This window comes from Leiobunum rupestre, chromosome 2 (genome assembly GCF_980474605.1).
Source record: "Leiobunum rupestre chromosome 2, qqLeiRupe1.1.hap1, whole genome shotgun sequence".
Lineage (NCBI taxonomy): Eukaryota > Metazoa > Arthropoda > Arachnida > Opiliones > Sclerosomatidae > Leiobunum > Leiobunum rupestre.
The window spans coordinates 2,324,458-2,349,319 of NC_143385.1; the positions used below are offsets into that span (position 1 = coordinate 2,324,458).

Consider the following 24,862-nt stretch of genomic DNA (forward strand, 5'->3'; position numbering starts at 1 on the left):
GTGGTATCCAGAATTTGGAAATCAAGAAGCCTTAGATAATTTTTTATCTAATCGATAATTCAATAACAATTGTATCAATTCCAACAAAATCTGAAAAAGGTATTTAACAATACACGTAGAATTTTGTAAAACTACAAAAAATGTTATATTACAAAGAAAAATACTTCAATCAAATTTTTTTCCAATATTACTGAAATTACCAGATTTTTTAATAACAGGTTTGAAATGATAAGAATGTTACTCAAAATATTTTAAAATAAATTTATTTGATAAGATATTTGACCAATATCTTGATTGATAGCTTTTAAAGGTTTTTTTTAATTAAATTGGACTTGCTCTAGTTAAATGACTGAAAGTAATATTTTGATTGATTTAAATAGTAGGGAGAACCTGTGAAAGTGCAGATGTCACTGTAATGTGCGCAAACTAACCATGTACTGCCCCCCCCCCCAAATAACTAATATTTTTACAAAACTTCTCCGGTGGTCATAATACTTTCATCTGAAAAATAGTCAATATATTTTTCATAGTTTTTATATGCAAATGGTATGTAAATTATTATAAAATAAATAATAAAGCAAAATGTGCAAATCTTTGATTATTATATTGTTATGAACGACATTCTAGCAATTTTTGGTTAGATATGAGATCGGAAAAAGTGGTCTTGAAACTTTGTACGTTACTGGCAGTTTTTGCATAAATACAGCATATCCATCTTCACCTGCCTTTAAAATGGCAGGTTTTGATTATAGAGATGGAATCAAAATGTGTAGAGATTATTTCTTTGATATATGCAGTTATAATTAGTGAAACACATTCACAATTTCACCAAAAAAAACCGATAAAGTAATAATTTTGGAATTTGATATAAAACAATTTTAACTTTTATAACACCAAAAATCTGGCCACAAATGAACTTAAAGTTTCAAAACAATGGTTTGATAGAATAAATGCAAAACAAAAGCCAATAGCTTATACAGTAACATATAAGGCACACAGTTCCACTAAAAGATAAATTAGTAAAAAGTAATTATTGTGCTCTGATGAAACTTTTTAATATTCTTTTAATTTTTGGAGATGGGTGGTTATTTACACTAAGATTGAGAAAAGTAGGGAGGGTATGCTTTAAAAGAATGTGTTGAAATTTCTATGGTTGCAGTTATAATTAGTAGAATACAACGCAACGTCACAATAAAACAGGTAAGAACTTATTTTAGTTTTAACATCTGCTATAAATTCCATAAGACATTTATGGAATATATTCCAGTTGGGTTTGCTGAGTCTTCACTCCAACGCAACAATATCATAACGTTAATAAGGATAATTTTCCTTTCATCAATAACTGCATTGGGCATATATTTGGTGAGTTCAATTTTTAAATCTCTCGGCATATCTTACATTGAAGTCCGTTTAAATAGCCCGCTGCTTTGATAACCCTCGAAATAAAGTTAACTTTACAAAGAAATATTTCAAATCGCCCGCCGTTTCCAATTAACCAGAGGCTTAAACAACTATATAACCTGAATAATAATTTACCGGATATTTTTTTTGCACGTCGTAATTAAGCACCTAGGAGAAATAACAATAAAAAATTAAAGTTTAAGTTATAATTATTAAAATTGTTTTTATATCTATTATCGGTTAGTAGGAACATGATCACCCGCTATTTTTAAAAACCTCGAATGTTAAATTAAAAATGAAAGATATATCGGCCAATCAATTGCTGGTTTTATAGTGACGTAACATAAACAGTAATTTATTATTATTAAGAACTCAAGCCAGATGTCGCACGTTACCGGCGGTAGTCGCTCTTTGAGTCTTGATTGTTGTATATTAGGTGATTGACTGCCACGGCTGTTTGGTTGTGATTAGTTTACGAGGCGGTTTCGAAACTGGAAAAAGAAAGGGTGCCTCAAATCTCCCTGACGATCGTTTTGAAGACTGGACACAAGAGGTCCTGCAATAGTGAATAAAAAATGGATCGAAATCTACTAGCGATGTTATGAACACTGGCAATATAAGAAGCAATAAAATTAAGCGACATAAGACCCAAAAGTGGGTCAACTCTACCTTTGCGTCATTTACACTATTTACTAGAAGCTAGTTTAACAATAGACTACTTAGCGTATTAGTTGCCAGACTACTAGCAACATTATCTATGACCTGGCGCGATTCTATCTCTTTAATTTACTCGCCCGTAGACATACGTTCCAAAACGCCTCACTCGGCGGCGCGGAAGTGGAGAAAATGAAAAAATTGATTTCACCCCTCTCCCACTCCCTCTTTTTACTTCGCGACAAGATTTCACTTCAAAATAAACCGTTTTGGTACACTTTTGAGTTTTATGTTGCATTTGGTAGCAGTCGTGAACACTTTCGACCAGCATGTGGCACTCAGTGAAAACTCGGTGTTGAGTTGATAAAATTTAACCCATGTTTTTCAGCTAACCCTATCCATAAAAACTTGCAGAGGTAAAAGGTAATTGTTCTTTGGTATGGCACGCGAAACCGGACCAAATTATAACTTGGTTGTTACAAGACTCAACCTAGCGCCAACATAGTAAAGACGCTCGATAGTCTCGAGCCTCTCGCGTCGATATACTCGAATCTCTCGCGTCGATTTACTCGAACCTCTCGCGTCGATTTTCTCGAACCTCTCGCGTCGATTTACTCGAGCCTCTCGCGTCGATTCACTCGAACCTCTCACCTCGATATACTCGAACCTCTCGCGTCGATTTACTCGAACCTCTCGCGTCGATATACTTGAGCCTCTCACGTCGATATACTCGAACCTCTAGCATCTATATACTCGAGCCTCTCGCGTCGATTTACTCGAGCCTCTTGCGTCTATACACTCGAACCTCTCGCGTCAATTTACTCGAACCTCTCGCGTCGATTTACTCGAACCTCTCGCCTCGATATACTCGAACCTCTCGCGTCGATATACTTGAGCCTCTCGCGTCGATATACTTGAGCCTCTCGCGTCGATATACTTGAGCCTCTCACGTCGATATACTTGAACCTCTAGCATCGATAAACTCGAGCCTCTCGCGTCGATTTACTCGAACCTCTCGCGTCTATATACTCGACACTCTCTCGTCGATAGACTCGAATCCAGATGTGATTTAACGCTGTTGGGGCCCTTTAAAAAGTTATGTTTTTGGCAAAAAAAGTTAGAGAAAGTAGGCTTTAATCTAACCCTTAAATCTTTTAATTCGACTTCTTTTGGCCTAGAAAAGCGAGTTTTTTCAGATCAGATTAGACTTTCAATATCTTGGCTAGATTTGATTCTGCAATCGATAGAGGATCAGAAATTGGTGTAACTGTTGTGGATTATGGGCAGTATAATTAAAGCACAGGTGTTGAAAGTAGGAAAGTGACATGGTTTTCAACTATTTTTCACTATTTCGTAAAGAAATATAATTTTGGGTTGGGGCGTTAAACCCTGTTGCGGTTCTCTATCAGCTCCAGTTGCAAAAATCAATAACTCTTCAAATGAAACCAATCTTAGACCTAACTCAACATCATGAAAATAATTTTGTAAGTAACTATAAGTAACTCGTTCTATTAAATATTTGTGGTTTCCTCGCCTAGAGAACCGAACAGTTTAAAATATTCTACATATATCTTATCTGGTTAGTTTGTATTTTTTTTCCCGCTGTCAACCATAAAATCTCTAAAAGTTTCTGGTTGGGACTTTCGACATTTAAAAAGCCCAAAACGATCAGACCTCTTTTGATATTTTCTTTGTTTGCTAGGCAGTGCTAATTAATAAAAATTGCCAAAGTTTTTTGCTTCATTCATCTAAGAGTTTATGTCGGAAATCGCCTTTTATAGGCCGCAGACTATAAGTCCGTATACTTTATCAACCGTTTATATTTGTTCATCTTGAATCTCAACGTTTTCCATAAAAACTACGTTTTACAACGCTGTTGGATCGAAATAAGGTCGTTCGAATGCAATTTTCACGCTTTCTAAAACTCTTGCTATTCAAAATGACATCGGACAGGACTAACGGCGCTTTTGTAGTCGTCGGTGTATTATCTACCGTTATCACGGCGGTATTGTCTCCCGTTGTCAAATTCTTATTGTCTCCCGCTGTCAAAGTCGTATTGTCTCCCGCTGTCAAGGTCGTATTGTGTCCCGTGGTCCCGGTCGCATTGTATCCCGTGGTCCCGGTCGCATTGTCTCCCGTGGTCCCGGTCGCATTGTCTCCCGTGGTCACGGTCACATTGTCTCCCGTGGTCACGGTCACATTGTCTCCCGTGGTCCCGGTCACATTGTCTCCCGTGGTCCCGGTCGAATTGTCCCAGTGGTCACGGTCGCATTGTCTCCCGTGGTCCCGGTCGCATTGTCTCCCGTGGTCACGGTCACATTGTCTCCCGTGGTCACGGTCACATTGTCTCCCGTGGTCCCGGTCGAATTGTCCCAGTGGTCACGGTCACATTGTCTCCCGTGGTCACGGTCGCATTGTCTCCCGTGGTCATAGTTTCATTGTATCCCGTTGTCACGGTCACATTGTCTCCCGTGGTCACAGTCGAATTGTCTCCCGTGGTCCCGGTCGCATTGTCTCCCGTGGTCACGGTCACATTGTTTCCCGTGGTCCCGGTCGAATTTTCCCCGTGGTCACGGTCACATTGTCTTCCGTGGTCACGGTCGCATTGTCTCCCGTGGTCATAGTTTCATTGTCTCCGTGGTCACGGTCATATTGTCTCCCGTGGTCCCAGTCAAATTGTCCCCGTGGTCACGGTCACATTGTCTCCCGTGGTCACGGTCGCATTGTCTCCCGTGGTCATAGTTTCATTGTATCCCGTTGTCACGGTCGCATTGTCTCTCGTTTTCTCGGTCACATTGTCTCCCGTGGTCACAGTTGAATTGTCTCCCGTGGTCACCGTCGCATTGTCTCCCGTGGTCACGGTTACATTGTCTCCCGTGGTCACAGTCGAATTGCATCCCGTGGTCACGGTCGCATTGTCTTCCGTGGTCCCGGTCGCATTGTTTCCCGTGATCCCGGTCGAATTTTCCCCGTGGTCACGCTCACATTGTCTCCCGTGGTCATAGTTTCATTGTATCCCGTTGTCACGGTCGCATTGTCTCTCGTTTTCTCGGTCACATTGTCTCCCGTGGTCACAGTCGAATTGTATCCCGTGGTCACCGTCGCATTGTCTCCCGTGGTCACGGTTACATTCTCTCCCGTGGTCACAGTTGAATTGTATCCCGTGGTCACGGTCGCATTGTCTCCCGTGGTCACGGTGGCATTCTCTCCCATGGTCACGGTCGCATTGTCTCCCGTGGTCCCGGTCTCATTGTCCCCCGTGGTCACGGTCACATTGTATCCCGTTGTCACGGTCGCATTCTCTCCCGTGGTCACGGTCACATTGTCTGCCGTGGTCACGGTCGCATTGTCTGCCGTGGTCACGGTCGCATTGTCTCCCGTGGTCATAGTTTCATTGTATCCAGTTGTCACGGTCGAATTGTCTCTCGTTTTCACGGCCTCAGTGTCACTCGCTGTCAAAGTCGTATTTACTCCCCCTGTCAAAGTCGTATTGTCTCCCGTGTTCACGGTCGCATTGTATCCCGTTGTCACGGTCGCATTGTCCTCCGTTGTCACGGTTGCATTGTCCTCCGTTATCACGGTCGCATTGTCTCCCGTGGTCACGGTGACATTGTATCCCGTTGTCACGGTGGCATTGTATCCCGTTGTCACGGTGGCATTGTATCCCGTTGTCACGGTGGCATTGTATCCCGTTGTCACGGTCGCATTGTATCCCGTTGTCACGGTCGCATTGTATCCCGTCATCACGGTCGCATTGTATCCCGTCATCACGGTCGCATTGTATCTTGTCATCACGGTCGCATTGTTTCCCGTTGTTACGGTCGAATTGTTTCCCGTGATCACGGTCGTGTTGTTTCCCGTGGTCACGGTGACATTGTCTCTCGTTGTCACGGTGGCATTGTATTCCGTTGTCACGGTCGCATTGTAGCCCGTGGTCACAGTCGCATTGTATCCCGTTGTCACGGTCGCATTGTATCCAGTTGTCACGGTCGCATTGTATCCCGTTCTTACAGTCGCATTGTATCCCGTTCTTACGGTCGCATTGTATCCCGTTCTTACGGTCGTATTGTTTCCCGTGATTACGGTCGTATTGTTTCCCGTGATCACGGTTGCATTGTCTCCCGTGATCACGGTTGCATTGTCTCCCGTGGTCACGATCGCATTGTCTCCCGTGGTCACGATCGCATTGTCTCCCGTGGTCACGGTCGAATTGTCTCCCATTTTCACGATCGCATTGTCTCCCGTGGTCACGGTTGAATTGTCTCCCATTTTCACGGTCGCATTGTCTCCCGTGGTCACGGTCGCATTGTCTTCCGTTGTCACGGTCGCATTGTCTTCCGTTGTCACGGTCGCATTTTCTCCCGTTGTCACGGTCGAATTGTCTCCCGTTGTCAAAATCGAATTGTCTCCCGTTGTCAAAGTCGAATTGTCTGCCGTGGTCAAAGTCGAATTGTCTCCCGTTGTCAAAGTCGAATTGTCTCTTGTTGTCAAAGTCGAATTGTCTCCCGTTGTCAAAGTCGAATTGTCTCCCGTTGTCAAAGTCGAATTGTCTCCATTTGTCAAAGTCGAATTGCCTCCCGTTGTCATAGTCGAATTGTCTCCCGTTGTCAAAGTCGAATTGTCTCCTGTTGTCAAAGTGGTATTGTCTCCCGTTGTCACGGCCATATTGTTCTGATTCATGGCAACTAATAGTGGTACTTCGTCGGTAAAAAGTGCTAATACCTCGTGGTAGACGTCAGGGTCATCATAATCATCAGCAGAAAATTTTTCTAGCTGTTGGTAAAAAGTTATTTAAAATTTCGAAACCTAAGTTAAGTTCTAGAAATATATTTCTCTCGTCAATTACCATTTTTTATCGTACCCAGGTAATTCAACAGATTCTTTTGAGCTCGATTCAATGCTAAAACTTTAATTATTTCTTTGAATTACTATTTCTTTGAGCGGAGATGTATAAATGTTCTTTTTTCAAGTGGCTTGAATTTTCTTTCCGGTGAATTCCTCACCAAGAGGTAATTTTGGCATTGGAAGATAATATTCGCATGATTTTAGGAAATCAAATCTGAAATAATAATACACTTTCATAACACTATATAATGCATTTTTTTATTTAGTTCTTCTACCTCCAATGGACCAGGCGGATACAGAAAAAACTAAAGGGGGTGGGGGGTGCTAAAAGACATCTTGAGCTAAAGGTATATTAACAAATCATCAAGTCACACGCAAAGTTTAAGCTTAAAGGGGGATGGGTGCCCCCCATGTGTGTCCGCCACTGGGACCAGGAGATTTGTCAGGGAATAGTTCCCAACATTCTCTTCAAATCCAATATTTTCCAAACTTTACATTTGACACAATTAATCAATAATCCATTAGCTTCTTCTTTACTATACCTCAAGGAGTTATTTTTAACAAGTTGTTATACAAAAAAATTACCAACAACTCAAATATTAGATTATGATCATGTTCATCACATCTATGGATTATTTTAATAGACCATTCCAATTAAAATAAAAACTAAATTAAAAAAGTACAGAAACTACGTCTGTTGCTACCCGCCTCAGGTTTGATATTAACGAAGCGGAAATTCATTTTAAAATAATGAGGCTTAGAAGTAAAATTAGGTTAGATTAGTGTTGAAACGAGCGGCTGATCACTTCCCGTAATAGGTGTACATGTACATTCTGACTGAGATGATTACAGTAATCTTTTGTTATCACTCTGTAATGTAACTCTGCTATTCTATGGTAATAGCTGTAATCAGTTTTAAATCTTTTACTAATTACCTTAAATGGTTAGCTCATCGGGCGAAGTTTAGATCCGCAGTGTCCGCAATTGCAGCTTACTGTTAACCAGTATTTAATTTATAATAGACTGAAGCGACAATCGGTACACTGGAATATAATTGGAAAGGGAAAATCATTTCAACCACTATTTAGAGAACTTAATAAGATATGAAAAGTAGAAAATATTATGTAACGCCCAATCACCTTAGCAACTGGCCCTGTTATTTTTATGAAGTAATAATACAGACACCTTCCGGTCCTTTTCCATTTATCTGGATTTACGAATTCAGTAATCCTTTCATGATAACGAGTCGGGGTTGATCGTACATTTGTTAACCTAAACGAACAAAATTAGTTAATGATAGTTTTTACAAAATTAAAACAGCGGTAGGTTTAAAAATAGCGCTTTTATTCAAAAGCGCAAAGTGTTCTTTCTTCCTACCCGCGGCTCTTGAGGTCAAAGGCTGACGTCACTGACCCGGGATAAATAATTATGGAATTTCGATTCGAGTGTGAGCACCCTTTTGGAATCACTGGCCAGCCAAAATCATAAACGGTTAATGTTTTCTATTAAGATACTAAATGCGCGAATTGAAAAATATTAAAAGACGATGGAATCTATCCAATCATAATGTGAGAAGGGTGTGAGATTTAGAGCCACGTGTGATTTCTAAGCTGCCCATCATCGGCGTTACTGCAACCTCCCGTGTAGCCATGGTTCGAATTTAACCCCCCCCCCCAAAAAAAAACCCATGGTTTTTTTGGGTTGGACCCACTTTACAAAAGCCCACTTAAAAAAACCCACCTTAAAAAGTTTCAAAAATGACGAAAAAGTTTAAAAATATAGTTTAATGATTAAACTATATTAAACTATATTAAAGAATTTAAAGAATTAAACTTTAATTCTTTAAATTCTATAATATTACAAAATATTGCTTTTTTATACAACGTATTTACACAAAATACATAACCAGTGTTTTGGTAAACACTAATCTAACAGTAGCAAGTTAACAGTGTTAACTAAACAGTAAGTTTTAAACTTCTGCAACTTTCAATCAATATTTAGCAGAACATGGAGCAGACGATACTTTACGTCTACGAATGATAAGAATAATTGCGAGAAATATGTAGTGTTAAATTGAAAATAAAAAATATAAATGAAGTAAATCATCGATTTAGGTTATCATTTTAGGTAAAAAACGCCATAAAACCCAAAAAAACGCCATAAAACCCGTTTTTTTTAAACCCAGCGTATAGCCCTAGGGGCCCAACGGCGTTCTTTTGACGAAATGCCCCTCTAAGTTGCTGTACTATACAGGCCGAAGAGCTATTGAACGCGTTTGAAGAAACTCGCTCGAATTTCCCATTGGCGTAAGGCATAATTATACAAGTTCGCAAACCAAAATATACCTCTCCTCGGAAGAGTTTCTAGTTTTCAGTGAAGCGTTACATTTATCCGTGGTTCTGTGGTAAAACGCTCACCTGTTCGGCAGGAGGGCTCGGGTTCGAATCCCGCCCGATACTAACGCAAATTGAAAATAATTAATGATACACCCAATGACAAAAATAAAATTCCAAGAAACTGCGAACGCAGTGATTACACTTTGCCCCGAAAATGCGCAGCCCAGAAAGACAGACAAACAGACACGGTGATTGTAAAATATGAGAGAGCATAAGCGGCAGATATCCCAAATGTTTAATATGGCCGCCTCGCTTTCCAGCACAGTGCTTTACCCTAGTTCACCCTTAATTCCGACGTTTGCAGATACGATTCCGAGATATGTGTACTGAGTTGCGAAGGTTATCGGTACTCTATGCCAAATTAGCCAAAGGTATATTAGCCTGATTATCAGGCTAAAATAGCTATCCCTTTCGGAGTGCTATTAAGGCCCAATAATCCGGCTAAAATAGTCCATTGGCCTGTTATTCGGGCTCCGTTGTGCTCAGGCCAAAATTTCCGAGATTCAGCCGTGCACTATTTTGGCCCGATTTTTGGGTCACAAATGTTTCAGGAAATAATAGTAGTTGCCGCTTGGGCTACACTATTTGATATTCGGGCGTCTGATTGATTTGGCTAAAAAAGTATGCGATATACTGACAACTACTTTGGCCTCATTTTAGTACCTTTAGTCCACTCAGACCAAAATAGCGGTGGCCGCGTTGGTTACACTATTTTGACTCGATTTTCAGCCTATTGTTTATAAACAAGTCTCAACTACTTTATACTGTTTTCTACAATTGATGAATTTTTAAATATACAGGGTGTTTTGTTTGCGCGAAAAAGTGATTTTCGGGGCAAAGGGTAATCACCGCGTACGCAGTTTCTTGGTTCACTGCGTAAGCAGTCGAATAACCGTTTTAGCAGATTAAAGGTTGGCCAAAACCACCGTGTGACGGTAAGCGTTAACGGATAAATTTGCGATTGCGTTGTGTTTGGTTGTTGCTTTTCGTTAACGCTCACCGTCGCGGCAGTTTTAATTCAGTTTGAGTGGATATTTTTTTGTAATGTTTATGTGTTGGGTGGGAATGTTGAGTTTGTGTTATGACGATTGTGTTTGTTGTGTTTCTGTTTTGTATGTACGCTCGTTTTTTCTCCAAACTTCTTCTTATTCTTGACTTTCGGGACGGAGAGAGTGCTGAGTGTTATGGCAACCTCTCAACATCCAATGGCAGGGTTTCCACCAATTGTTCACGATATTCATCTTAGTGTCAATTGTAAGGTGTTGCGCTTCTTGATTTTCTATTTTCTATTGCTTGGTTTTGAATTAATTTATTACTCGACTGCGTAATAATATTTTTCTATGAGCTATTTTGATCCTGAAGTCCGATTGATTGGGATATTATTATAAATTTTTCTATTCGTTATTTTTTCTCTGAAGCCTGATAATTTGGGATATTATTAAATATTTTTCTATTCGTTATTTTTGCTCTTAGCCTGATCGATTGGGTTGTTATTATATATTTTTCTATTAATTATTTTTGCTCTGCTCTGGTCTGATTGATTGGGTTGTTATTATATATTTTTCTATTGGTCGTTTTGGCTAAAAAGTTTGGTCGATTGGGTTTTGTTATTTTAATTTTTTGATTGTGTTGAGCTTTTGGCCGGTATTGTTGGCTTTTAATTATCATTTTTTTCGTGTGAAGTGGTTTAAAGAAGGTTTTTTGTGTTGTTATTTCGTAAGCGAGAAAAATACAAATACCCTATGTAGATATTTCTTTCATTAAAATTTGCTTCGTATTACATTTAACTGATAAACTTGTTCTGTAAATAGGGTTAAATTCAATTGTGCGTTGTTCTAGTTCGTCTAACTCACCGTTGTAACTACTTAATTTATAATATTCTGAATAAATTAAACTCGGTTGTTCCGTCTTAATTATTTTAATTATAATTAAATTGTATACCGTGCGGAATTGAACCGGGATTAAGTTTTTAGTAAATAACTCTGAATTGCGGATATATCTTTAAGGGTTATCTCGAGAGATTAATACCACTAGGGACAATTCTTCCGAGGAGAGGTATATTTTGGCTTGCCAACTTGTTTTGAAAACAAAGAGACATTTTATTTACCTATTTAGAAACAAAATTTATAAGTACGTTTCGAAAATACCACCTTCGGCTGCGATGCAGGCTTGGGCGCGAACAATCATATTGTCGAAGGGGGCTTGAATAATTTCCGGTTTCCAACCAATCCAAACATTCAAGAGCCAAAATTGAAATTGCATTAAACACCAGATTAACAAATTTTTGACTTTCATAAAGTTACACTACTCTCCCAATGGAATTAAAAAGTTATTTTAGCTTGCCCAACTTGTCACTTTTTCAAGTCGTATTTTGTCAGTGAAAAATACGTCTATTTTTTTCGGGCCAACGCTCTACAATTTTCTCATTAACAATTTTCTTATAGCCTAGCGGTTAAAATTTAAATTTTTAAAAAACGTGAAACTATTTTTCGATTTAGATGCAATTTTAGGAGAAAGTGTCCCCCGGCACGTATAATGTACAGTACAAATTTCAACTTCCTAGAAAACCTGGTTTTTGAAATAATCACTTTTTCGCCCCAAAAAAAAAACACCCTGTATAGGGAGATAATTATTTTCTCCGTATTGCGCCTTGTGCGCCCCACAACGATAAAAAATGTCACAAAAAAGGCAATTTTTTTCAGGAATAATTATCAAATAGAAAAACGTTTCTCACCTGTATATAAAAAACGTTGTAAAGGTACCTACCGTCGTTCTAATTTATCTTTTAATACTAGGGACTGGTTTAATCTATAGGAAAGGCGGAGGAGTTGCTAAACTTTCACCCATATTTTTGAATCCCCGACGAAGCCTTTGAAATTTCGCTTATTTCAATATTAAAATTTTCGTTAAAAAATCCCAAAAATGTTACTCAAATTCTTGTATAAACCTAATTTTAACAGACCTATTACTTCAACAAAATTTTATATTACAACAATATTTAAATTGAAGTTCAAATTACCGTTTTTGGCTAAAACACGTCTCGGCGGCTAGGAACGTACATTGAAGCACCGACTGGAACTAATTTTTTGGTTCGTAAAACGCCGTTGTTAAGTATATGTATTAAAAGCATGCTTCGTTGCATTCGACGCGAGTTGTATTTACTCTATTACATCTGCGAAGCGACGAGTCATCCTCAAAAAATACGGCACGCTAGTAGCATACATGTAGACGGAATTGCAACGAGGTGTACGTGCTCTTTGATATACGTCTACATCCGCGTAAAACTGTGTTTTCGCTTGAACGATGTAAAACTAAATGATCCGAACAGTATTTTTAACCACATATACGCGAATTATAACGGTTTGTTTGATATTGCGAAGCCTTAACGCACGGCAGTGTTTATTTCAAATCAAATCTAAGTAGAAGCTTATAATAAATCTAGTTCGAAGTGTCTCACTATCAGGCTTGTTACGGAAGTTTTGGTTTTAATTTCCCTGACATTTTAAGGCGTAATTTTAACCGATTTATTAAAGCGAAATTTCATTATTTTTCATATTGTATTTTTCTTAATTATAATCATAAAATTTTGTTCTAGGTAAAGTTCCTGTTTTCTATTTTTTCTTAAACCAAATGCCCTGATTATCGACCCTTTGTCAATTTCCCTGAGATAGAGCTCGGCGAAACGGATAAATTAACCGCAAAAATTTTGATTAACCATAAAAATTACGATTAACTGTTTATTCGTGGATATTATCCAGACTAAAATGCAATTTAACATGTAAAAATAATAGATTTTTTCGGATAATTTGTGGATAATTGTGTGTTATGGATAAAAATAAATAAAGTGATTAATTCTTATCCAAACGCCGAGCTCTACCCTGAGATTTCCAGGTATCCTTCTTTTCAATAAACTTGTCTGACAGTATTAACCAACCCTTTCCTTAAAGGAACATTCAAGAGAGGGAAAGGGGTCGCGTATGGAAAATTTTGACGGGTGAAGAAACGGGGGTGAAGAAGCGGGGGTGAAGAAACGGGGGTGAAGAAACGGGGGTGAAGAAACGGGGGTGAAGAAACGGGGGTGAAGAAACGGGGGTGAAGAAACGGGGGTGAAGAAACGGGGGTGAAGAAACGGGGGTGAAGAAACGGGGGTGAAGAAACGGGGGTGAAGAAACGGGGGTGAAGAAACGGGGGTGAAGAAACGGGGGTGAAGAAACGGGGGTGAAGAAACGGGGGTGAAGAAACGGGGGTGAAGAAACGGGGGTGAAGAAACGGGGGTGAAGAAACGGGGGTGAAGAAACGGGGGTGAAGAAACGGGGGGGAAGAAACGGGGGGGAAGAAACGGGGGTGAAGAAGCGGGGGTGAAGAAACGGGGGTGAAGAAACGGGGGTGAAGAAACGGGGGTGAAGAAACGGGGGTGAAGAAACGGGGGTGAAGAAACGGGGGTGAAGAAACGGGGGTGAAGAAACGGGGGTGAAGAAACGGGGGTGAAGAAACGGGGGTGAAGAAACGGGGGTGAAGAAACGGGGGTGAAGAAACGGGGGTGAAGAAACGGGGGTGAAGAAGCGGGGGTGAAGAAACGGGGGTGAAGAAACGGGGGTGAAGAAACGGGGGTGAAGAAACGGGGGTATACCACCTGGCTAAAAAGTGGGCTGGCGAAATGGTTAGCACTCTCGCGTCGCAGCAAGAAGAGCCGGGTTCGATCCCGGCTTGTCGCATTGGGTGAAAACTCGGAACAACTCCTTCTGCGTTGAGTTTGCAAGTTCTCTTCGCACTGGTTTAAAGGTTTCCCTCCGAGCTTTTCGGTATCCCCTTCCTTAAAAACCAGATGATGTTCCCGAAAGGGAAAGCGAAACTAGTCGTACGTTTTTAAAATTTAAAAAATCAAAACTGTTATATACAAAAGTGGAATTCCTTTCTTAATTTACCTATATGTTTAAGTGCTTTAATAACTTTTTCCTTTCATAATTAACGGTAATAGTTAGCGTAGGGAGCTGTTCCGTCGCGTGGCATGAAGGGCCTGGGACCACCCTCCTGCGCATTGTAACCCGGCCATCAAATTAATGGCTTGAAAAGTCGCTTGATGATTTAGGCCTAAGGTGGTGCCTTGGGTATTACCTTAACTGATTATTATTATTATTAATTAAAAATAATATTACAAATTTGATTTCTCATAAGGAAATGATGGGGTATACGCGAAACCACTTACTAATAATCATATCATATTTAACAATTACAAAAAAAGTAATACCACCGCCGTGTACCCTACGATATAGCAATATGTATTAATATCATCAAAATTGCGCCATATAATTAGGGGTGAACCGATATGGGTACAGCCGATATATCGGAAATATAACTTAAATTCTCAATGTTTCTCGAAAAGTGGTGGTTTATTTTAAATAAAATTGTATTGTATCATCCCAGACCCCTGCAATGGCTACGTTCTTGCATGGGCCAAGTAATGATAAATCCAGGACATGACTTTTCTCCAAAACGGGTACAGCCGTGCTAACACGCGACTACTATCGCCACCTATCGGAATAATGTTTCTATTGCGGAAATACGCCATTTTCGGAACAACATTTTAAAAACCACGTGACTGGAAGGTCTATGGCTGGAGAGATAGTAATATTTTAAACACCGATAGATGGCGCCCATTAAACCGGAAATTACCGCTTGAATTAGTCCCCAATTTTGTTTTCATACACTTTTACTCCCCCCTCTAAAATGGCTGCTTGTTATTTCTAGTAGATGTCGGATTTAGTACGCGCGAAGGTACGGCAGTCATGTCCTGGATTTATCATTATTTGGCCTATGGTTACCAGTTTTATCAGAAGTTATGTTAACATGGTGCTTATAGGGTATTAGTGCCAGTTACGCTAGCTTTTATTAAAATGTAAAATAAATGTGGAATTAGCGCCTGTTACTGTCCTAGCTAATTTCTGTTATTTTCTTCCGAGTACACAGACACGGTGCTGGCATGCTGCTACTCATTTACTCTGCTAAATATCGGCAGTTCTGAATATGGTCATTAAGTCAAGCATATTCAAAACATTTACAATATTTTTCTTTGCTGTTGAGTTTACTTTTAATCATAATAGGCGAAATTATAAAGTTATTTTGGTTTTGCCCAACTTTTTAAAATGGGAAATAAAAACCACGTGGATGAGTTCGATTCTCTACGTGCATTTTCGCACGCGTCCTGAAAGATAAAATGTGCACGCGACGAAACTAACACAATCACCGCATTTTATAGAAAGACCTATTCACGAGCCAACGAAGTTAATTGGTCACGTGAGTCCCTTTTTTCACTACTCATCGACTTTATAGTTTCGCCTATTCTTCCATAGTTAAGAATATTGATTCAACTTCAGCACGTTGTTGATTTCGATAACTGATTAATTTTCTCAGCTAAATATCGAATTTTTCGATATCTGTTTAGAGGAGGCACGCATTTGAAGACCAGGGTCCCTAGTATTTATTTGCTTAAAAACATACAAAATTTATAAAATTAGAAAAAGACTTCTCCACAAAAACCGATTTAAAAATCAATAGTTGTGTGATTTATAAAAAAAATTAAGAAATTTGAAATTTTTTTACCGCAGTAACGTAATTTTACCACCTAATTGAAAGTAATAAACATTTGAGAAAATAGATCAGCTTCTCCGCGATAAAATACCCGCGCTTTTAGTCAGATAAGCATTGAATCGGGAATTGGCAAGGGGCTCTGCTTAGAAAAATTTATCTTTTATGAAGCTATATAAACGATAAGCAACCAGCTCCGATGAATAATCTGACCGAAGGGTTGACTAGTTTAAAATTGTTAATTTTTAAACGTTTAGTTAAGTTTTGATATTTATTTCCAAAGGCGTGAAATCGTCCATGTTCAAGTAGGACAATGTGGTAACCAAATTGGGACTTCAATCAAATTTTTTTCCAATATTACTGAAATTACCAGATTTTTTAATAACAGGTTTGAAATGATAAGAATGTTACTCAAAATATTTTAAAATAAATTTATTTGATAAGATATTTGACCAATATCTTGATTGATAGCTTTTAAAGGTTTTTTTTAATTAAATTGGACTTGCTCTAGTTAAATGACTGAAAGTAATATTTTGATTGATTTAAATAGTAGGGAGAACCTGTGAAAGTGCAGATGTCACTGTAATGTGCGCAAACTAACCATGTACTGCCCCCCCCCCCAAATAACTAATATTTTTACAAAACTTCTCCGGTGGTCATAATACTTTCATCTGAAAAATAGTCAATATATTTTTCATAGTTTTTATATGCAAATGGTATGTAAATTATTATAAAATAAATAATAAAGCAAAATGTGCAAATCTTTGATTATTATATTGTTATGAACGACATTCTAGCAATTTTTGGTTAGATATGAGATCGGAAAAAGTGGTCTTGAAACTTTGTACGTTACTGGCAGTTTTTGCATAAATACAGCATATCCATCTTCCCCTGCCTTTAAAATGGCAGGTTTTGATTATAGAGATGGAATCAAAATGTGTAGAGATTATTTCTTTGATATATGCAGTTATAATTAGTGAAACACATTCACAATTTCACCAAAAAAAACCGATAAAGTAATAATTTTGGAATTTGATATAAAACAATTTTAACTTTTATAACACCAAAAATCTGGCCACAAATGAACTTAAAGTTTCAAAACAATGGTTTGATAGAATAAATGCAAAACAAAAGCCAATAGCTTATACAGTAACATATAAGGCACACAGTTCCACTAAAAGATAAATTAGTAAAAAGTAATTATTGTGCTCTGATGAAACTTTTTAATATTCTTTTAATTTTTGGAGATGGGTGGTTATTTACACTAAGATTGAGAAAAGTAGGGAGGGTATGCTTTAAAAGAATGTGTTGAAATTTCTATGGTTGCAGTTATAATTAGTAGAATACAACGCAACGTCACAATAAAACAGGTAAGAACTTATTTTAGTTTTAACATCTGCTATAAATTCCATAAGACATTTATGGAATATATTCCAGTTGGGTTTGCTGAGTCTTCACTCCAACGCAACAATATCATAACGTTAATAAGGATAATTTTCCTTTCATCAATAACTGCATTGGGCATATATTTGGTGAGTTCAATTTTTAAATCTCTCGGCATATCTTACATTGAAGTCCGTTTAAATAGCCCGCTGCTTTGATAACCCTCGAAATAAAGTTAACTTTACAAAGAAATATTTCAAATCGCCCGCCGTTTCCAATTAACCAGAGGCTTAAACAACTATATAACCTGAATAATAATTTACCGGATATTTTTTTTGCACGTCGTAATTAAGCACCTAGGAGAAATAACAATAAAAAATTAAAGTTTAAGTTATAATTATTAAAATTGTTTTTATATCTATTATCGGTTAGTAGGAACATGATCACCCGCTATTTTTAAAAACCTCGAATGTTAAATTAAAAATGAAAGATATATCGGCCAATCAATTGCTGGTTTTATAGTGACGTAACATAAACAGTAATTTATTATTATTAAGAACTCAAGCCAGATGTCGCACGTTACCGGCGGTAGTCGCTCTTTGAGTCTTGATTGTTGTATATTAGGTGATTGACTGCCACGGCTGTTTGGTTGTGATTAGTTTACGAGGCGGTTTCGAAACTGGAAAAAGAAAGGGTGCCTCAAATCTCCCTGACGATCGTTTTGAAGACTGGACACAAGAGGTCCTGCAATAGTGAATAAAAAATGGATCGAAATCTACTAGCGATGTTATGAACACTGGCAATATAAGAAGCAATAAAATTAAGCGACATAAGACCCAAAAGTGGGTCAACTCTACCTTTGCGTCATTTACACTATTTACTAGAAGCTAGTTTAACAATAGACTACTTAGCGTATTAGTTGCCAGACTACTAGCAACATTATCTATGACCTGGCGCGATTCTATCTCTTTAATTTACTCGCCCGTAGACATACGTTCCAAAACGCCTCACTCGGCGGCGCGGAAGTGGAGAAAATGAAAAAATTGATTTCACCCCTCTCCCACTCCCTCTTTTTACTTCGCGACAAGATTTCACTTCAAAATAAACCGTTTTGGTACACTTTTGAGTTTTATGTTGCATTTGGTAGCAGTCGTGAACACTTTCGACCAGCATGTGGCACTCAGTGAAAACTCGGTGTTGAGTTGATAAAATTTAACCCATGTTTTTCAGCTAACCCTATCCATAAAAACTTGCAGAGGTAAAAGGTAATTGTTCTTTGGTATGGCACGCGAAACCGGACCAAATTATAACTTGGTTGTTACAAGACTCAACCTAGCGCCAACATAGTAAAGACGCTCGATAGTCTCGAGCCTCTCGCGTCGATATACTCGAATCTCTCGCGTCGATTTACTCGAACCTCTCGCGTCGATTTTCTCGAACCTCTCGCGTCGATTCACTCGAACCTCTCACCTCGATATACTCGAACCTCTCGCGTCGATTTACTCGAACCTCTCGCGTCGATATACTTGAGCCTCTCACGTCGATATACTCGAACCTCTAGCATCTATATACTCGAGCCTCTCGCGTCGATTTACTCGAGCCTCTTGCGTCTATACACTCGAACCTCTCGCGTCAATTTACTCGAACCTCTCGCGTCGATTTACTCGAACCTCTCGCCTCGATATACTCGAACCTCTCGCGTCGATATACTTGAGCCTCTCGCGTCGATATACTTGAGCCTCTCGCGTCGATATACTTGAGCCTCTCACGTCGATATACTTGAACCTCTAGCATCGATAAACTCGAGCCTCTCGCGTCGATTTACTCGAACCTCTCGCGTCTATATACTCGACACTCTCTCGTCGATAGACTCGAATCCAGATGTGATTTAACGCTGTTGGGGCCCTTTAAAAAGTTATGTTTTTGGCAAAAAAAGTTAAAGAAAGTAGGCTTTAATCTAACCCTTAAATCTTTTAATTCGACTTCTTTTGGCCTAGAAAAGCGAGTTTTTTCAGATCAGATTAGACTTTCAATATCTTGGCTAGATTTGATTCTGCAATCGATAGAGGATCAGAAATTGGTGTAACTGTTGTGGATTATGGGCAGTATAATTAAAGCACAGGTGTTGAAAGTAGGAAAGTGACATGGTTTTCAACTATTTTTCACTATTTCGTAAAGAAATATAATTTTGGGTTGGGGCGTTAAACCCTGTTGCGGTTCTCTATCAGCTCCAGTTGCAAAAATCAATAACTCTTCAAATGAAACCAATCTTAGACCTAACTCAACATCATGAAAATAATTTTGTAAGTAACTATAAGTAACTCGTTCTATTAAATATTTGTGGTTTCCTCGCCTAGAGAACCGAACAGTTTAAAATATTCTACATATATCTTATCTGGTTAGTTTGTATTTTTTTTCCCGCTGTCAACCATAAAATCTCTAAAAGTTTCTGGTTGGGACTTTCGACATTTAAAAAGCCCAAAACGATCAGACCTCTTTTGATATTTTCTTTGTTTGCTAGGCAGTGCTAATTAATAAAAATTGCCAAAGTTTTTTGCTTCATTCATCTAAGAGTTTATGTCGGAAATCGCCTTTTATAGGCCGCAGACTATAAGTCCGTATACTTTATCAACCGTTTATATTTGTTCATCTTGAATCTCAACGTTTTCCATAAAAACTACGTTTTACAACGCTGTTGGATCGAAATAAGGTCGTTCGAATGCAATTTTCACGCTTTCTAAAACTCTTGCTATTCAAAATGACATCGGACAGGACTAACGGCGCTTTTGTAGTCGTCGGTGTATTATCTACCGTTATCACGGCGGTATTGTCTCCCGTTGTCAAATTCTTATTGTCTCCCGCTGTCAAAGTCGTATTGTCTCCCGCTGTCAAGGTCGTATTGTGTCCCGTGGTCCCGGTCGCATTGTATCCCGTGGTCCCGGTCGCATTGTCTCCCGTGGTCCCGGTCGCATTGTCTCCCGTGGTCACGGTCACATTGTCTCCCGTGGTCACGGTCACATTGTCTCCCGTGGTCCCGGTCACATTGTCTCCCGTGGTCCCGGTCGAATTGTCCCAGTGGTCACGGTCGCATTGTCTCCCGTGGTCCCGGTCGCATTGTCTCCCGTGGTCACGGTCACATTGTCTCCCGTGGTCACGGTCACATTGTCTCCCGTGGTCCCGGTCGAATTGTCCCAGTGGTCACGGTCACATTGTCTCCCGTGGTCACGGTCGCATTGTCTCCCGTGGTCATAGTTTCATTGTATCCCGTTGTCACGGTCACATTGTCTCCCGTGGTCACAGTCGAATTGTCTCCCGTGGTCCCGGTCGCATTGTCTCCCGTGGTCACGGTCACATTGTTTCCCGTGGTCCCGGTCGAATTTTCCCCGTGGTCACGGTCACATTGTCTTCCGTGGTCACGGTCGCATTGTCTCCCGTGGTCATAGTTTCATTGTCTCCGTGGTCACGGTCATATTGTCTCCCGTGGTCCCAGTCAAATTGTCCCCGTGGTCACGGTCACATTGTCTCCCGTGGTCACGGTCGCATTGTCTCCCGTGGTCATAGTTTCATTGTATCCCGTTGTCACGGTCGCATTGTCTCTCGTTTTCTCGGTCACATTGTCTCCCGTGGTCACAGTTGAATTGTCTCCCGTGGTCACCGTCGCATTGTCTCCCGTGGTCACGGTTACATTGTCTCCCGTGGTCACAGTCGAATTGCATCCCGTGGTCACGGTCGCATTGTCTCCCGTGGTCCCGGTCGCATTGTTTCCCGTGATCCCGGTCGAATTTTCCCCGTGGTCACGCTCACATTGTCTCCCGTGGTCATAGTTTCATTGTATCCCGTTGTCACGGTCGCATTGTCTCTCGTTTTCTCGGTCACATTGTCTCCCGTGGTCACAGTCGAATTGTATCCCGTGGTCACCGTCGCATTGTCTCCCGTGGTCACGGTTACATTCTCTCCCGTGGTCACAGTTGAATTGTATCCCGTGGTCACGGTCGCATTGTCTCCCGTGGTCACGGTGGCATTCTCTCCCATGGTCACGGTCGCATTGTCTCCCGTGGTCCCGGTCTCATTGTCCCCCGTGGTCACGGTCACATTGTATCCCGTTGTCACGGTCGCATTCTCTCCCGTGGTCACGGTCACATTGTCTGCCGTGGTCACGGTCGCATTGTCTGCCGTGGTCACGGTCGCATTGTCTCCCGTGGTCATAGTTTCATTGTATCCAGTTGTCACGGTCGAATTGTCTCTCGTTTTCACGGCCTCAGTGTCACTCGCTGTCAAAGTCGTATTTACTCCCCCTGTCAAAGTCGTATTGTCTCCCGTGTTCACGGTCGCATTGTATCCCGTTGTCACGGTCGCATTGTCCTCCGTTGTCACGGTTGCATTGTCCTCCGTTATCACGGTCGCATTGTATCCCGTTGTCACGGTGGCATTGTATCCCGTTGTCACGGTGGCATTGTATCCCGTTGTCACGGTCGCATTGTATCCCGTTGTCACGGTCGCATTGTATCCCGTCATCACGGTCGCATTGTATCCCGTCATCACGGTCGCATTGTATCTTGTCATCACGGTCGCATTGTTTCCCGTTGTTACGGTCGAATTGTTTCCCGTGATCACGGTCGTGTTGTTTCCCGTGGTCACGGTGACATTGTCTCTCGTTGTCACGGTGGCATTGTATTCCGTTGTCACGGTCGCATTGTAGCCCGTGGTCACAGTCGCATTGTATCCCGTTGTCACGGTCGCATTGTATCCAGTTGTCACGGTCGCATTGTATCCCGTTCTTACAGTCGCATTGTATCCCGTTCTTACGGTCGCATTGTATCCCGTTCTTACGGTCGTATTGTTTCCCGTGATTACGGTCGTATTGTTTCCCGTGATCACGGTTGCATTGTCTCCCGTGATCACGGTTGCATTGTCTCCCGTGGTCACGATCGCATTGTCTCCCGTGGTCACGGTCGAATTGTCTCCCATTTTCACGATCGCATTGTCTCCCGTGGTCACGGTTGAATTGTCTCCCATTTTCACGGTCGCATTGTCTCCCGTGGTCACGGTCGCATTGTCTTCCGTTGTCACGGTCGCATTGTCTTCCGTTGTCACGGTCGCATTTTCTCCCGTTGTCACGGTCGAATTGTCTCCCGTTGTCAAAATCGAATTGTCTCCCGTTGTCAAAGTCGAATTGTCTGCCGTGGTCAAAGTCGAATTGTCTCCCGTTGTCAAAGTCGAATTGTCTCTTGTTGTCAAAGTCGAATTGTCTCCCGTTGTCAAAGTCGAATTGTCTCCCGTTGTCAAAGTCGAATTGTCTCCATTTGTCAAAGTCGAATTGCCTCCCGTTGTCATAGTCGAATTGTCTCCCGTTGTCAAAGTCGAATTGTCTCCTGTTGTCAAAGTGGTATTGTCTCCCGTTGTCACGGCCATATTGTTCTGATTCATGGCAACTAATAGTGGTACTTCGTCGGTAAAAAGTGCTAATACCTCGTGGTAGACGTCAGGGTCATCATAATCATCAGCAGAAAAATTTTCTAGCTGTTGGTAAAAAGTTATTTAAAATTTCGAAACCTAAGTTAAGTTCTAGAAATATATTTCTCTCGTCAATTACCATTTTTTATCGTACCCAGGTAATTCAACAGATTCTTTTGAGCTCGATTCAATGCTAAAACTTTAATTATTTCTTTGAATTACTATTTCTTTGAGCGGAGATGTATAAATGTTCTTTTTTCAAGTGGCTTGAATTTTCTTTCCGGTGAATTCCTCACCAAGAGGTAATTTTGGCATTGGAAGATAATATTCGCATGATTTTAGGAAATCAAATCTGAAATAATAATACACTTTCATAACACTATATAATGCATTTTTTTATTTAGTTCTTCTACCTCCAATGGACCAGGCGGATACAGAAAAAACTAAAGGGGGTGGGGGGTGCTAAAAGACATCTTGAGCTAAAGGTATATTAACAAATCATCAAGTCACACGCAAAGTTTAAGCTTAAAGGGGGATGGGTGCCCCCCATGTGTGTCCGCCACTGGGACCAGGAGATTTGTCAGGGAATAGTTCCCAACATTCTCTTCAAATCCAATATTTTCCAAACTTTACATTTGACACAATTAATCCATAATCCATTAGCTTCTTCTTTACTATACCTCAAGGAGTTATTTTTAACAAGTTGTTATACAAAAAAATTACCAACAACTCAAATATTAGATTATGATCATGTTCATCACATCTATGGATTATTTTAATAGACCATTCCAATTAAAATAAAAACTAAATTAAAAAAGTACAGAAACTACGTCTGTTGCTACCCGCCTCAGGTTTGATATTAACGAAGCGGAAATTCATTTTAAAATAATGAGGCTTAGAAGTAAAATTAGGTTAGATTAGTGTTGAAACGAGCGGCTGATCACTTCCCGTAATAGGTGTACATGTACATTCTGACTGAGATGATTACAGTAATCTTTTGTTATCACTCTGTAATGTAACTCTGCTATTCTATGGTAATAGCTGTAATCAGTTTTAAATCTTTTACTAATTACCTTAAATGGTTAGCTCATCGGGCGAAGTTTAGATCCGCAGTGTCCGCAATTGCAGCTTACTGTTAACCAGTATTTAATTTATAATAGACTGAAGCGACAATCGGTACACTGGAATATAATTGGAAAGGGAAAATCATTTCAACCACTATTTAGAGAACTTAATAAGATATGAAAAGTAGAAAATATTATGTAACGCCCAATCACCTTAGCAACTGGCCCTGTTATTTTTATGAAGTAATAATACAGACACCTTCCGGTCCTTTTCCATTTATCTGGATTTACGAATTCAGTAATCCTTTCATGATAACGAGTCGGGGTTGATCGTACATTTGTTAACCTAAACGAACAAAATTAGTTAATGATAGTTTTTACAAAATTAAAACAGCGGTAGGTTTAAAAATAGCGCTTTTATTCAAAAGCGCAAAGTGTTCTTTCTTCCTACCCGCGGCTCTTGAGGTCAAAGGCTGACGTCACTGACCCGGGATAAATAATTATGGAATTTCGATTCGAGTGTGAGCACCCTTTTGGAATCACTGGCCAGCCAAAATCATAAACGGTTAATGTTTTCTATTAAGATACTAAATGCGCGAATTGAAAAATATTAAAAGACGATGGAATCTATCCAATCATAATGTGAGAAGGGTGTGAGATTTAGAGCCACGTGTGATTTCTAAGCTGCCCATCATCGGCGTTACTGCAACCTCCCGTGTAGCCATGGTTCGAATTTAACCCCCCCCCCCAAAAAAAAACCCATGGTTTTTTTGGGTTGGACCCACTTTACAAAAGCCCACTTAAAAAAACCCACCTTAAAAAGTTTCAAAAATGACGAAAAAGTTTAAAAATATAGTTTAATGATTAAACTATATTAAACTATATTAAAGAATTTAAAGAATTAAACTTTAATTCTTTAAATTCTATAATATTACAAAATATTGCTTTTTTATACAACGTATTTACACAAAATACATAACCAGTGTTTTGGTAAACACTAATCTAACAGTAGCAAGTTAACAGTGTTAACTAAACAGTAAGTTTTAAACTTCTGCAACTTTCAATCAATATTTAGCAGAA

General features: G+C 39.8%; 2 protein-coding genes across 5 annotated transcripts; both read right to left on the reverse strand.

Moving 5' to 3' along the window:
- Nucleotides 1-1,642: 1,642 nt before the first annotated feature.
- On the reverse strand, nucleotides 1,643-12,402 carry LOC149954666 (uncharacterized). Of its 4 annotated transcripts, XR_016478453.1 has the most exons (6): nucleotides 12,316-12,402; nucleotides 8,040-8,172; nucleotides 7,836-7,943; nucleotides 6,902-7,114; nucleotides 4,048-6,828; nucleotides 1,643-1,957 (listed from the first exon to the last, which is right to left on the reverse strand). XR_016478453.1 is itself a non-coding variant. In XM_090165308.1 (5 exons), the coding sequence occupies exons 4-5, from the start codon at nucleotides 6,902-6,904 to the stop codon at nucleotides 4,960-4,962; spliced, it is 1,872 nt and encodes a 623-aa protein (XP_090021434.1). In that variant the 5' UTR covers nucleotides 6,905-7,114; nucleotides 7,836-7,943; nucleotides 8,040-8,172; nucleotides 12,316-12,402; the 3' UTR covers nucleotides 3,799-4,959. The 4 variants fall into 4 exon arrangements, 3 of the variants coding, with proteins under 3 accessions (XP_090021434.1, XP_090021436.1, XP_090021435.1); XM_090165308.1 differs by lacking the exon at nucleotides 1,643-1,957 and having other exon boundaries at nucleotides 3,799-6,828; XM_090165310.1 differs by lacking the exons at nucleotides 1,643-1,957; nucleotides 12,316-12,402 and adding an exon at nucleotides 12,031-12,179 and having other exon boundaries at nucleotides 3,799-6,828.
- A 5,291-nt stretch (nucleotides 12,403-17,693) lies between these two features.
- LOC149954667 (uncharacterized) lies at nucleotides 17,694-22,737 on the reverse strand. The gene is made up of 2 exons (XM_090165311.1): nucleotides 20,076-22,737; nucleotides 17,694-18,008 (listed from the first exon to the last, which is right to left on the reverse strand). Exon 1 carries the CDS (start codon nucleotides 22,689-22,691, stop codon nucleotides 20,988-20,990), a length of 1,704 nt encoding a protein of 567 aa, XP_090021437.1. The 5' UTR covers nucleotides 22,692-22,737; the 3' UTR covers nucleotides 17,694-18,008; nucleotides 20,076-20,987.
- Nucleotides 22,738-24,862: the final 2,125 nt, after the last annotated feature.

Bases quoted from the DNA above. Each gene is read 5' to 3' on its own strand.
- LOC149954667 (XM_090165311.1), bottom strand. From the start codon at position 22,691: ATGAATCAGAACAATATGGCCGTGACAACGGGAGACAATACCACTTTG.